The sequence below is a fragment of the Arachis ipaensis genome, chromosome B3, assembly GCF_059453495.1.
Source record: "Arachis ipaensis isolate K30076 ecotype BB chromosome B3, ASM5945349v1, whole genome shotgun sequence".
In the NCBI taxonomy this organism is placed as follows: domain Eukaryota; kingdom Viridiplantae; phylum Streptophyta; class Magnoliopsida; order Fabales; family Fabaceae; genus Arachis; species Arachis ipaensis.
The window spans coordinates 5822034-5837634 of record NC_142438.1 but is presented as its reverse complement, the minus strand read 5'-3'; the positions used below and the strand labels follow the sequence as shown (position 1 = coordinate 5837634).

The 15601-nt window shown below is 30.5% G+C and overlaps 2 protein-coding genes across 4 annotated transcripts; one reads left to right on the top strand and one right to left on the bottom strand.

Moving 5' to 3' along the window:
- Positions 1–3734: 3734 nt before the first annotated feature.
- LOC107634093 (AP2-like ethylene-responsive transcription factor PLT1) lies at positions 3735–10151 on the top strand. The gene is made up of 10 exons (XM_088509290.1): positions 3735–3935; positions 7523–7693; positions 7783–8155; positions 8244–8326; positions 8445–8453; positions 8540–8628; positions 8711–8784; positions 8864–8914; positions 9139–9215; positions 9302–10151. Exons 2-10 carry the CDS (start codon positions 7558–7560, stop codon positions 10012–10014), a joined length of 1605 nt encoding a protein of 534 aa, XP_088365416.1. The 5' UTR covers positions 3735–3935; positions 7523–7557; the 3' UTR covers positions 10015–10151.
- A 2700-nt stretch (positions 10152–12851) lies between these two features.
- LOC107629014 (zinc finger A20 and AN1 domain-containing stress-associated protein 8) lies at positions 12852–15136 on the bottom strand. 3 transcript variants are annotated; one of them, XM_016331681.3, is made up of 2 exons: positions 15044–15136; positions 12852–13616 (listed from the first exon to the last, which is right to left on the bottom strand). In XM_016331681.3, the coding sequence occupies exon 2, from the start codon at positions 13599–13601 to the stop codon at positions 13080–13082; it is 522 nt and encodes a 173-aa protein (XP_016187167.1). In that variant the 5' UTR covers positions 13602–13616; positions 15044–15136; the 3' UTR covers positions 12852–13079. The 3 variants fall into 3 exon arrangements, with proteins under 3 accessions (XP_016187167.1, XP_016187168.1, XP_016187169.1); XM_016331682.3 differs by having other exon boundaries at positions 14825–15096; XM_016331683.3 differs by having other exon boundaries at positions 14884–15094.
- Positions 15137–15601: the final 465 nt, after the last annotated feature.

Sequence of the window (15601 nt, the reverse complement as noted above, 5' to 3'; positions counted from 1 at the left end):
TTGAAATCAACCATGAAAATAACTGGTGCATCGGTAGTCTTCGGTGCACTTGAAATATTTCCACTGATATATTATGCATTTTGGTGCGTGATGGTTGGAATGCAGAACACTGGACCCGCTTTTTGTTGCCACAAACGTAATATAAGTGCACCAAATCTTAAAAGTTCTGATCTCCCGTGTTGTATTCTACATAATATTCACTTTTTTTTTTATTGAAATTTTTTTAAGTATATCAATATACTAATATTTAGTAATACTGATATTTTAATAATTTTTAATTATAAAAAATATATATAATATATATAATTAAAATTAATAATTAAAATTTATTAAAATACTAATATATCGGCCAATATACTTAAAAGTTTTTCTATACTATTTTACGGCAGGGGATCCATCTTAATAATTACTATACAGTTATTGCTGCCATAAAATATTCGAACTTTACTATTATTGCCAAGTGGGGGGTATTTGTATTTGTAATTGGCAAAGGTGCATCATGACCTATACAATAAAAAAAAAAAAAAAAAAAAAAAATATATATATATATATATATATATATATATATATATATATATATGAACTTTAAAATATTTTGATATATTGATATTTTAATAAATTTTAATAGTTAATTTTAAGTATATATATTATATATTTTTTAATAATTAAGATTAACGATAAAAAATCACTAAAATATCAATGTTTATGTTTCGATATATTTAAAAGTTTTTTCATATTATAATGCATATACAGTATGTAATTGTTTCAACTTTTGTTTTTGTTGACAATTATGAAAGGTTCAAATTAAACTATATTGTCATGACAATTGAGACTTTTTTTTTTAATTGTAAAAGTTATTTTTGAGAAAATATCTAAACTAATTATCAATAAATTTTTAAATTAGACACTTTAATGTTATTAATTTTTTAAGATTAACTATTAATTTGGTACTCGAAAGATTCGGCCACTAATAAAAAATATATCTAAAAATATTATTGACAAAATAATTTCTAAATGATTTGAAAATACGACAAAAAGAATCAATAAATATTATATTTTTTGTAAGTAGCAAATAAATTTTCATATTTAGCAAACGATTTATCTATTAGATCTAAATTTTTGTGGCAACATTTGAATAAATATTTAGAAGATGCATAAAAAAATTTAGAGCAAATATGATCTCTAAATTTTTTTTTTATTTTTCAAAAAAATATGGTCATTCACAATAAAAATATTTAAAAAAATTCACTTGACAAAAAATGACCAAATATTAAGAATAAAAATATCTTATTTTTTAATAATAATTACAAAAATTTGCATCAAAATTTGATCTCTAAAATTATTTTTTAAAATATATATTTAATATTTAGTTCTTTTTATCATTTTTTTAAATCATTCGAAAATTTATTTGTCATTAATATATTTTGGGATTCGTTTTGCCAGAGTCACGAACTTTGGATACTATTTTGATAATTTACTTAATTTTTTATTAATTTATAAATCCTTAAAACTTATTTTTGTGATAAGTTTAGATTTTAATAAAAATCTGAATATATGTATTGAATAAATAAGTTTATAACAATTAGATTAAAAAATTATCATTACGAGACAACTAGGTGTTTTTTTTTTAATATCAGATCCAGAAAAAAAGGATTTAGGCCCTTTTTTTTTCTTGGTCATCGATATAGGCCTTTCTTTGTAGAGACAAGACGGGACGATTTATTGGTAACACCATTTAGTGCAATGATATGGGCTACTAACACTGATCCATCTGTCCTAATAACATGGAATGGGCTTTATCTTTAGCCCAGAAAAACGGGCTCTATTGATAAACCAAAATATAAGCGGGCTCCGTCTTAACAATTTTTTGAATTAGTCTTTAACCATGATCAGTCTCCGAACAATGTCTCTGTCCAAGAAAGGAATACCATTTTACAAAAACCAAAATTTACTATCTCCATTTTTAGTTTAAAAGTGTTGGTCCCTGTCATGTACTAAAAGAATAATACGCAGTGTTACCTATATACTAGGAGGTGGGCATGGCCCGACTCTACTCGAAGATCTAGTTCGGTCCTAAATATTTTAAGAGCTAATTTGGTGTGATTTTACTGAATTTAGTGTCGGATAAAGGTATCAAAAATAGACCCGGTTATTATTTCGGATTGGGTCCGGGCCATGGCTCTGGTCATTCGAACTCGACCCGGTGACTCAGTTATCATACACAATTAATATTTTGTGCTATTAGTGATGGATGATGTCTATTTTTATGTGGAATTTAAGTATTGTAAACTTTAATATTTTGTGTTATTAGTTATTATAAGGCTATAAGTTAATTTTTTATGTTTAAAATGCATAAGATTTTATACTAATGCATAATATTGTGTTATTTGTATTGATTTAAGTATTTGGTGTTATTAGACAATATTAGTATCGATTATAGTTATGCTTTAATTTTAGAGAAGAGTTAGTTTTTGTTATATTTTTCTAAGTGAATTTTAACATGTCAGATAATGATTGGAATCTTGAAAATTTGGATATTTTCACATGCTAGCTTATAAAAAGGTATTAAGGTAATGTAATGTTAACGGTCCGATTTTCAGCCGATTTTTACCCGATATAATCGTGGCCCGAAAGTATATATATAGGTTTCATTGGGTTTAGAATTAGATTTTGGTCTAATAAATATACTTGTATATATTTCGAGTCGGATTTGGGTCACATCAAACCTGATTTCAGCCGGCCCATCCCTACTATATACCTTAAATTCTGCCGCTGGAATAATAATATGTTCGAAACATGAAGAGTTAACATATTGGTACCCAGATACAAATCTAGCTACTTGAATAATTACACCGAAAATGCAAAGTAAAAACAGGAAAAAGGTATTAGTCACTTAATATAGTTTTCTTTCACTAACGCATGAATGAACTTTGACTGAACTACTATAACTAACTTTGTCTTGTTGAATTTCCAGAAACTTTATATATGAAATAAACTTACAAAACTTATAATTAATTTGTTCTGCGCACACCAAGAGTGTAGCACGCACACGCACAAGTGCATGAGAAAAATTTCACCTACTACTACGTTTTAGCATACATAACACAAGAATGTTAATTTAAAAGATGATTGAAAATAATAATGGATCCCAATAGAGACAATAGTGTATGGAGTCGCATTCAACTGTGATGATTACGAATCTCAATGTGTGGCATGCATTGATGCATGGTTTTGGAACAAGGCTAAGGGTTTATAGGGTTAATTGGAAGAAGAAGAGAAGGGGCGAGGGGGCATGGCTAAACATAACACATCAAACTTTTAGAGTGCTTCATTTCGAGGCGACACGAGCACTTTTCCGCCATTTCCTCCCATCTCATAATCTCTTGGAAACTCTCAACATCATGCAATTACACTTCTGCCCTCTATATAATCTTTAATTGAAGAATATTTTTGAACTAATTTTGTAACGAAAATGTTGGTCAAAGTTTCCTTAGGTACATTACTTGTGTTTTTTAGCGCAGACATGCAAACCGGATAATTGGTCGCTTCGGCTGCAAAGTTTGAAAGTGAAAGCAAATGCGTACACGTGTCAGTCAACATCGATTAAATTCTTGTTGACTGTGGATTGCCGGTGACCAATGAGCGGCACGCCACCACCCCTCTCTTGTTCCTATTCGCTAAACACTATTTATTCTGTTTCATAATTCACACATTTTCCAATCCAAACACAAAAATTCACTAACAGATTCTTCAATCTTCATTATGCATGCACTTCAGTTCATGTATATTAGGGTTTGGTAGAAAGGGTGGAAGTTACTGAAGACACAGCGAGGGACGTGGGGTTTTGCTCCCTTATTGCGGTGCAATTCGGTCAAATTCACCATTTCTTTATGCCCTACAAGAATTTGGCGGGAACAGTGCTTCTTCACTGCCAGGTTATTATGCTCAATTTTTTAATTCATATTATTTCTTTATTGCCACTCACACTCTCATTAATTTAATAATAATTAGGTTTTTGTTCGCTTTACTTTACTATTAACCTGCTTGCTTATATAGCCTTTAGATTCTTCTCTTTTCAATTATTAAATTAATAATAGTTCCTCTAGGTTGGTCCAATAGTTCTGATCTATAAAAATTATTTTTTATTTTATAAATAGAAACATGCATGGATAGATTAACATGAATCGAAGTTAACCGGTGTTTTACTCCATCTTCTCCCTCACTTTGTCATATATATACTAAAATATATGAATGGTATTTTTATCCTAAAAAATTAAACTGTTAATTAATTAAATCTAATTATTCATAAAAGTTTTATATAGTTTATGTGTATCTATATATGCATGTGTGATGATTTAAATGCGGCATGATACGAGATCCAACCTTTGCTTTGCTACTTGCTAATAACTTAATTTGCCCCCTTATATATCTTCTCTACAACTAGTAATTAAATTAATTAACCAATAGACTATAGACATAGACATTCCATATAATATGAAATTGGTGTCATGTTATGCAATGATTTCATTCGGATACACGAAGATGCACCGGGCAAATTAAGTCACCATTATGCATATATACTAAGGTATATGACTTAAACCAAATCAGAATACAAGCTTCTAGTGTTGTAGGATATAATAATATGATATGATGTATCATTTGTTTATTATTTAATTGTATTGTATATTTAATTTTTATTATAATTCCAACATATTTCAAGTTAGTGCCTTTGTTTGACGGGTTTAGGAAATCGAGTAGGTGGTCAACATATTTTTACTTGGGGCCATAAAAGAATTGAAACCCTTTCAAATTAAGTATTTCTTAATTACTGCTTAATAGTAGAGTCGTGTTATTAAGTAATTTGTTAATGTTAATGTGGAACATAACTTCGTCCTCATTTTGAACAAAAGTAATTCGCAATCTTTCTTTCAGTACTTTAAATTTTGAATGTGTATCCGTTTTTCTCATAAAATATACAGCATCACTGTACTCATACATCTTTGACACATGGATGACTCGGGGATCCACAATTTGTGTTTTCTTCATTTAGTTATATATATATAATTCATTCAATTTTTTTTTCTCTATTATATATGTATCATGGGGCAAGATGTTATCACATGCAAATTGCACAAGATTTGATCTAGTAGAAAAAAAAAAAAAAAAAAGAAGCTATGCATAAATAAAAGTAAATGGCATAGACCAAAATTCATTTCTTGTGAACGATTTATATATTTTTTTGTGCATATGTATATTTTGACAAACGATTAATTTAAACTTTAAATGTTAGGTAATGAATATTTGTTTTATTTATTTGATACATAAATTAATATTAATTATTTTTTATTTTTCTATTAAGAATTTCCGTTTTCTAACATTTTCCTAATATTTTTTTAAAAAAAATTTAAAAAATATACTTTCTATTCAACTAATGATTTTTTTCCTTTTTTTTTTATAAAATTCAGAAAAAAAATAAAAAACACAAATATATTAGAAACATCACTATTCATATATCCTATTAATTTAAGTATCAGAGCTCTTTTATATTTAATAAGTCTAGAGTTAAAAATGTTATTATACTAAGAAAAAATAAAAAATTGATTCCTAATTTTTTGGTCTGTAGACATTTAATTCTCTGAAGATTTAAAAATACATTTAAATTTTCACTTATTTAAAATTTGGACACATCGATCTTTGGGTCTGATTTGTCTCATTTTAAAAACTCTTATGTATGTATCCGTATCAACTAGATCAGTATAATATAAAAGTCACGTTTGATTTTAAAAATTCTCTTATGTGTGCGTATGCATCAACTAGATCTAAATGAGCATGAAGAATTGATATATCCGGATTTTTTTAAAAAGGTCAAAAACTTAAATGTATTTTCAAATTCTCAAATACTTATTAAATATCTACGAATAAAAAAGTCAACGATCTATTTATCCTTTTCTCTTATATTAAACAAAATAATACAAGCCAAATAAAAGAAGGAAAAAAAACTATACAAATAAAATCACACAATTCCAAAAGAATTCTTGCGTCAAATGCATCCTTTCCTACGTTAAATATAGAATTATGAATAGTTGATGTATATAACTAAACAGTATTATTCTATTGTATGTAGTTATACTTGTAATTAATTTGAGTTAGAGAGGGGGTGGTGGGTTTTAGTTTAACTTTACGTAGAGTTAGGGTGAGGTGATTTGAAGCGTGTGGTAATGCTGAGCTTTAGGGTGTCAATTGTTTTCACTGAACGAGGAAACGAGAGTTCCAATAAATTCAACTCTTCAACTTGGTAGAGAGAGAAGCATGTGGTGTTGTATTTTTGCAGTTTGGAATGGTGGTTTTGTCTCTGAACAAATTTAAGTATAATGAACACACTCGTGTCCCCAATAATATCTTAACTCAGATATTATTATTTAAAAATGATTGTTATTATGCATTGCTGCCACATTCATAGATTTTGCCTTTGTTTTCTACTCTTGGAATTAATTGCCCGTGTGCAAACTGTCAGACACACCAACTTTCTACATTTTTTTAACACAAATATTGGTGTCTAATATTTTTTTATGAGAAAGTATGAGGAGCGAATGGAATATTTATACAATGTGTACAATGGAAGTTTAATGAGTATTAGAGATATAATTATTAGTGTTACTTTTTTCCATTAGCTGAAGTTTTTGGGATGAGTGGTATCATGCATGGTATTAGAGCGCTAGATTCGAAAGGTCAGGAATTTGAGTCTTAGTGAACCCCAAAATCAATTTAATACAAATAGTCCATTGTCTCTCTAGCGGGATCCTTTTTTTATTTATCCTTCTAATATTGATTAATTTTTTACTTTTTACAAAAGTGTTATTTTTTTATATTTTTATTTTTTCAAATTAATAATAAGGTAAATGAGCCAAAAAATGTTAATTATTAAGTAAAAAAAGGCTAGTTTTCAAAATATTTTATATAATATTATTTCAATATTAATCACTTATTATTTTATTATTGTATGACACACTAATAGAATATAATTCTTATTAAATTTATATTCTATTTTATAATAGTGATTGATAAAGTTATAAAATTTAAATGAAGATATTAAATATTATACGTATTATTTTTCTTATATATTCTTTATTTTTTATGTTAAAATGATTAATAAGTAGTGAGATAAGGTAAGAAATTTATTTTTTATATTATAAAAAGAAAATATAAAAAAATATTTTTTTTCCTTTGAATATAATACTATAAGATGAAATTATAGAGAAAAGGGGGAGTGGTATAAATAGAATTATTTTAATATATATGTAAGTAGATGTGGGATCTCATGAGCTTCTGTATCTTCAAAACTGCTTTATCCTATTCTTGAAAATTTGAGTAGCAGAAACTTACAAAGTGTTCATCACTCCAGTAAACCCTTCACTGCTGGTAAACCAACACTTTGATCTTTCCACACCTATGATTTCTTTATGTATTCTTATAATTAGTTGCTAATGATAAATTTGTCATTTTCTGATGACATTGTATATAGATGCAGGTAGTAGTATCTATCATTCATCAATAACAATGAACTCATCTTCAAACAATAATAACTGGCTTTCCTTCCCTCTTTCACCAACTCATCATCAAGCCACTACTCAATATCATCAATTCCCTCTTGGCTTTGTCAACGACACCATCGAAAACCCTTTCCACAATCATGGTATATATATAGAAATTCTTTAATAACCTCGCTCTCTCTTAGTAGCTATCTTTCTTTGATTCTATTATTGTGTTGTATGTTACACACAGATTGGAATAATGTGATAAATGGTGGTGAGAGCAGCAATAACAATGATCAAGTTCCAAAGGTAGCGGATTTCCTTGGTGTGAGGAAGGCAGAGGAAGATTCATCATCATCAGATCTTGTTGCCCTCTTCACCGGTAACAGTGTCTTGCCGTTGCAGCAAAACAACAACTATGAGGTGGAGGAGCAGCAGTTTCAAACAAATAATAATCTGCAATCACTCACATTGTCCATGGGAAGTGCTAGTAATAATAATAATAATAAGGATTCATCAACAACCAGCTGTGACAATAACAGCATTGTTGAAGCCCCACCTTCTAATAGAAGAACTCTAGATACCTTTGGCCAGAGAACTTCAATATACCGTGGCGTAACAAGGTTTCAATTTCATTATTTTGTGTTTAATTTGGAAATTCCTTCCTTGTATATTCCAATATATTAATTTATGAAAGAAATACATAAATAGACATAGATGGACTGGAAGATATGAAGCTCATCTTTGGGATAATAGCTGCAGAAGGGAAGGACAATCAAGAAAAGGTCGCCAAGGTGTGTGTCTACTATTTTATTTTATTTTCTTTTTACATTCAATCAAGGTTTTTATGACTTTTCTCTTGTTTTGCACCTGATTTTCATGAATTCAAATGCAACTTCTCCCTTCCTTCAGTGTATTTGGGTAAGAGTCTCTCTTTAATTCCTTCTTGTTATTATGTGTTTAGGGAGACTCTAGTTGATTTAATTGGTATGCATATATATATGTAGGTGGATATGATAAAGAAGATAAAGCAGCTAGGGCTTATGATTTGGCTGCATTGAAGTATTGGGGGACATCCACTACTACCAACTTTCCTGTAATTTACTCTATATATGTACCTTGATGCTTCACTTCAATCAATTAATTCTATATATAATTCTGTATCACTGTTTTTACAGATCAGCAACTATGAGAAGGAATTGGATGAAATGAAACACATGACAAGACAAGAATTTGTAGCCGCCATAAGAAGGTTGTACTAGTGCAATGAATATTCTTTACTAGAATATTATTCAAATTATTGATAGTTATTTTTTGTTCATCAATTGCAGGAAAAGTAGTGGTTTCTCGAGAGGTGCATCAATGTATCGTGGAGTTACAAGGTTCCTAATCAAGTTTAATTTATGTAATCTATATTCTGTCTGGGCAAAATTCAGGTGAAGTCGATTTCACGTAAAGTTGATATCTCAGAGCAATAGATGAAAATTTAGTGAAATTAGTCAAATTATCTAACAGCTCTCAAATATCAACTTCACGTGAAGTCGACTGTACCTGAGACCAGTCTGTAATCATCACTAATGGAATTTATTATTATTGTTATTATTAGGCATCATCAACATGGAAGATGGCAAGCAAGAATTGGAAGGGTCGCCGGAAACAAAGATCTTTACTTAGGAACATTTAGTAAGAAATTAAATACAAATAATAGAGAAAAATGAAAACTGAATTATAAGAAATTATGTGAATATAAGAAAAATTGTTGCATGCAGGTACGGAGGAAGAGGCTGCAGAAGCTTATGACATAGCAGCCATAAAGTTCAGAGGCCTTAACGCCGTTACAAACTTCGACATGAGCCGTTACGACGTCAAAGCCATTCGTGAAAGCAACGCTCTCCCAATTGGAGGTGGTGCTGCTAAGAGATTGAAAGAAGCACAAGCTTTGGAATCTTCTAGAAAACGAGAACAGTTGCTTGCACTCGGAGGTGGTGCCTCTTCTTCTTCTTCTACCAGGTTCCCTTTCATGCAGCAGCATCATCAGTTCAATCAAGAGCTTCAGATTCAACCATTGTTAAACCTACAGAACCACGAGGTTTCTCATTATCAATTCATGCAGGATCCTTCTTCTTCTTCTTCTCCTTCTCCTTCTCCTTCTCCTTCATCGTTGCTTCATCACAGTTATCTGCAAACGCAGATTCAGTTACACCAACAGAATGCTCAGTTTTACAACAGCTACCTTCATGGAATGATCAACATTGGTTCTTCTCCTTCTTCTTTTTCGCTCATGGATAATAATAATAATAATAATAATAACATGCTTGGTGGTTTGGCTTCCAATAATTCTTCTTCCGAGGAACTTGCGTTGGTTAAGGTTGATTATGATATGAATCCTGGCGGTTATGGCGGTTGGCCAGGAACCACGGAGACAGCTTCGGAGTCCATGCAGGAACAAAGTGGCGGTGTTTTTACAATGTGGAATGATTAGAGAGGAAGAAAGTGAAACTAAGAACTAACAAGTAAATGGCACATCCAATTAAAGGCCATGATATTGATTTTTGTTGCTTCTATTTTCCTTTTTTTTTTTGAGAGGGTGGTGGGTTGTTTTGTTTGTTAATCTAGCAAGAGGAGGAAGAAGAAGATGAATAGTTGTTGATTTTCAGTGTGTAATGTTATTATGACTTTGATTATTATGCTTAATGTTTATGAGTTTTTTCCTTAATGCATGTCTATATGTATTGAATTTCCATTATTCTAAAATGAATAGACATCAAAGTGAGCTATACTCTTTGATCAATTAATTTGTTTCTTCTATTCAAAAGATAAATTTTCTTAGTTCAAGAAAGAAGAAGCTAAAGAAAAAGGAAGAGTGAGAATGAGTTTTCAAGAGTGTTATAATATAATCATTCATATTCTTATTCTTATCGGTTTAAATTTAAAAAAAATAATTTTATAATAAGTTATCCGAATTTTTATAACTGAAAAAATATAAAATTTAATTATTATTATTATTATTTTTCTTAAAAAAATATAAAATAAATAAAAAAAATTATACAAATAATTCATACAAACACAATAAAAAAGACTCTTATATAAATGGTTACGTTAGATATATAATAATTTATTTATCTTCTTATATCAATTTAAATTTTTAAAAGAAATAAAGTCATGACAAAATATTTACTGAATTAGCTTAAATGATTTAGGTAAACAGTTAAATATTTTTTTTATGAATATTTAATTATTTATTAAGGGTTATAAGATAAACATTAAAATAACTAATTAAAATTTTTTTTGTAAAAAAAATACAAAGTTTAAGTGTTTAAAATATTTAATGTATATTTGTTAAAATAAAAAGTTCAAATTTTTTTTAATAATCTTATGATAATCTTTTCAAAGGATACATGTTAACTAAATTATTTAGGAAAATTATAGGTAGACAATGAAAATACTAAATAATGTGAACAATAGATATATTGGATATTTAATTTACTAGGTGTGTGAATGATTATCCTACTATTAAGATTTAGATAGGTAATTAGGGGTGTAGTGTGTTTTTATTTTATTGGGCTAATTTTAAAGCCTATTATTCATATTGTTCAGAAAAGTCATTATCTATCTAACAAAGTCCATCTATTTATTAACTATTACTATTCATTTTTGTTTTTCACTTTTATTATGATTTTTAAGTACTATAAATGAAAACAAATCTGTATCTCATTCCCATGCATGTTGGATGTTAAGTAAAATGCAAACAACAGCAATTCGGATTCCAAAATTTTATGTAGATTACGAGTTGTCACGTGACACATGCAAGATTGTCTCATGCTCAAGAGAGTTGTGTTCAGTGCAATATTCCACACAAAGTTTTGGGAGTCAGAACAACCAAACTTTCCTAGTATAACAAGCTTATGGATGCTAAGTTAAGGAACATGTTAATTTTAGTAATAATAAGTGAGAGTTCTCAAAGGTTTCTATAAGAACAGTTAAAATTTAAAAAGTTCATATAAAAAATACAAGTCAAATTACGTATATGCATTAAATCCATCAAAAAATTTCAGAACTTTTTAATTTCATTCTCTTAACTACCAGTATAACAGTTTGGAAGAGTTTGAAGTATACTGGAAATACCGGTATTCCAGTTATTTTAACCGTTGATATGAATTATAAAAAATATATATAATATATATTAATTAAAATCAACGATTAAAACAACTGGAATATCAGTGTTTTTCGGTACATTTGAAATTTTTCCCAACAGGTTATATTTTGTCGGTTGCTACTGGATCAAATTCTTTATTAGTTACAACAGTTAACTTTAATCAACTAGAAGCCCTAGAAACAACACATAGTTATTGTCGTAAAGACGTCATTTACTGAAAGGTTCAAATATTTCAACAACTAATGAAAAAGGACAAACGGTTGCAGGTTGGGCTGAGCCAGAGAGATGGATCATGTATGTGCTTCTATTTGGGTTGATATCCAATTCGACAACCAAATTTGGAACGTCTAATCCGAGTCCAAATAAACATAAAACCACTTCTTTATTGAGCTTCAATATTTTCTGACCAAAAATAAAATATCTTCAAGTCCAAGTTTTTATTAGTCTATTACTGTAACATTGAGGAATTATTAATTAGGTTGGCATTTGTCAATATATATATTCCTTTTAAATAATTTTTCGAATATGTGAAGGCACTGAAATTGGATCAAAACATGACTTCTATTCTTATTGTGTCAACTAGTAACTCCTTATCTGAATCTGAGTCTAGATTGGCTATTATTGACTATTGAGAGTAACTTTGGAACTCGGCTCAGTTGTTTAATTAGGACACTTTTTTTCCTCCCATAGATTCCCGTTATTTGAACTTTTGTAATCCCTGCCACTGAAATTTGTTCTTCCCCAAATTCATCTGAGACCGACAATCTGTGTTGTAACGGCAGTCTTCGGAGTTAAAATTGACCTTCAACATAAGTCTAAAGATGTGCTTATGAGTTTATTACACGAAATTACATTGCCATCCATATTCTAATATACGCATCAATTTATTAAATAGAAGCTAAGTTCCTCTGTTTCTTTCTTTTTTTCAGTCTTCTGATTTCCCCCCCTAATAATAATATAAGGTATGCCAGCCTTAGTCTGAGAAGTTTTCACAAGAAAAGCACAGGAATAAAAACACTAGAAGGACACAACAATTACAATCTAACTAACCACAAATCTAGGATGCTCTTGAAATCTTGTGTAAATTGTGCATACCATTTTTAAGCATCATAGATGCACTACTATAAAGGTAAAACCAACAAGTTCCACCAAACCAGCAGAGATTTAAAAGCTTAATACACTGGGGGGCGAACATATATATTTCTTTTGCCAGTTACATGATAGAGAGCTCTACTTCGTATTGCAGACATGTCCTACAACTCCAAGTATCCCACACCACATACAACAATATAATAAGAACACCATTAAAATATGCAGGAAACTTGGTCATTTCATCATGAAATCGAGCATAACAAAATCTCAGCGCGGTGAAACTTAAGCACAAACAAATCTTAAATCTTGTCAAGCTTCTCAGCCTTGACAATTGGGTTTGCTTTAGCTATGGCATCCTGTCCAGCAGTGCGGTAATCAAATGGACAGTTATGTTTGTCTGAGTAACGATGTACAGTGCAGAAAAGGTTACCGCACCGACAATTGAACCCTGTCAAACCAACCCGCTTGTTGCAGCTACTGCAACGTTTTGGACCGTCCTTCGGCTTTGCCTCACCAATCTCCTCAGAACCTGAACCAAATAGAGGTTGCCCTGAGATAGTTTTAGGCTCTACTGAATTGACTGGGATATCCACATTTGTGGTAGCAACAAGAAGATCATTTCCGCTGCTGCTTGATGACCCATTAATAATATTCCCAATGGACGATGCTGCAAGCTTGGCCTGCTCCTGTTTCAGCATCATGTCCTTGTGGCACTTCGAACACATGTTCATGGTAGCAGCACTACCAAAAAAACCACAGTTGTTGATGCACAATGTAGGACCTTCAGGGGGAGCCTGGCAACCAATTTTGTCATGGTCCATCCTTTTTCAACTTTCCTGCACCACAAATATTCAAATAAACATCATCTAGATCTGGCATCAAGTCGGCAGTAATTAACAATAAATATATGGCACTCTGGTCTGGACCACAACCAGTACCCTATATTTCTATTATGATTAGTAACCAATAAAAAGTTGCAATTATGAACACCATGTTTGGCTGAATTTAAATAATAATGCTTAACAAGTTCCTAATCTGACATAACTTAAACAGGGAATTCTCTCCAGGACAGTGTCTTTTTTCCTTACAACTGTCCAATATACGGTTACATAGAGGGAAAAACATAAGAATACGAAAAAGGTGGCGCAAAATCTTCAAGACCAAGTTGACAATTATAGTTTGTCAAATTCATTAAGATAGCACACAAGTTTGATCCGTATATCACTTGCTCATATGACAAGTTAAGGCATTGATACTACTTTAATTAAGGTTGTATATTGACATAACTCATTGAACAAAAATTTACAACACAGAAGATTGAATATGTCTACATGAATTTTATTTCTCCTCAATTGTAAGTTGAGCCTCCCTCGGATTAAAATGCTACGACAGTTATACATGATCAAATTCAAACCCAAAAAAAAAAGCAGTCCAGTAATAATTTTTCCCAAACCAGCCTTAGTTATGACAACCAACTTCGACTACTGCAGATACACCGTACACGGGCTCCGCATGTATCAAAGTATCAAACCCCAAATACACAATATAAATTTACCAGAACAGATCATGAAATGGTAAAATATCATTACTATCCACCAACATGAAAATTTTCCTCCTTTTTTTATAAAATAAAAAACAAAAATCAAGCATCACCAAAGACCTTGATAACAGAATTCCAAGTAAAAGTAAAAACACTAGACAGTATTTGGTATAGACAAAAAAAAATTACCAGAAGCTTCAGAAACACAAACAGAGAAACACAATAACAAACCCCAAAAAGCATTCAAAGTATGAAACATTAGGATAAACTAGTTTCAGGAGCTACAACCAGAACAGTTAATACTTAATACTCTCCAATCAGATGACACAGAATTCAGACACCAACAATATTAAGTCTCTGCACTGAAAAATTTATAAATAAATTTATTACAAAATTCAACAAAAGCACCAGTCACACCACCATTATCAGGAAAAAAAACACACCATGATCCCGTAAACGGGAACGCGAGAAATGTAAATTCCAATATATAAACGATGATCTTACCAGTTTGACCGGGAAAAGAAAATCGAAACCAAAAAAAAAATGAAACAGGAAAACGAGACCTTGCCGTCGATCTAGAACAAGCTCATACTAGAATCGGATACGAATCTTTGATCCACCAAAGGAGTAAGAAAAAAGGAACGGAAATGAAAAGTAACGATTAACAATCAGAGAAATTTCAGAACGAATTAGCGAGTAAGATGAGAGAAGAGAAACCCTAACCCTGGTGAATTTGGGATCGATGAGGAGAGAGAGAGAGAGAGAGAGAGAGATGCGTCGTTTGTGTCAGTGTTTTTGTATATAAAAGCGCTTTTTGGTGCTTTCACTTAGTTATGGGCGACGTGGGAAGTTATCATTGGTCATGGGTGTTATTCTACATTCCCTTTTTTGTCCTTTCTCATTTACTATATTAACGCTTTTGCCACCTTCAGGATCATGTTATTCGTATCTTATTAATTAATTAGCCTGCTCTGCTAATTCTTTGCTTTAATTAATCAATTGATTGATACGACTATAACTCAAACATTTGCTGATTTGGAAGGTTTAATAATGTGGAAAGCTTAAATATATAGAGATAATAATCAATTTGGTCTCTGTACTTATATGCGAGTTTTAATTTAGTCCCTGAGGTTTCAATTGCCTTTATTTAGTCCCCGAAATTTATAAACGTACCTCATATTAGTTCCTGAGACTATTTTTAGTATAAAAACGTTAATAAAACGTTGTTGTAGACTATCACATGTCACGTTAAAACTTGTAAAATGATGCAGTTTTAGTTTT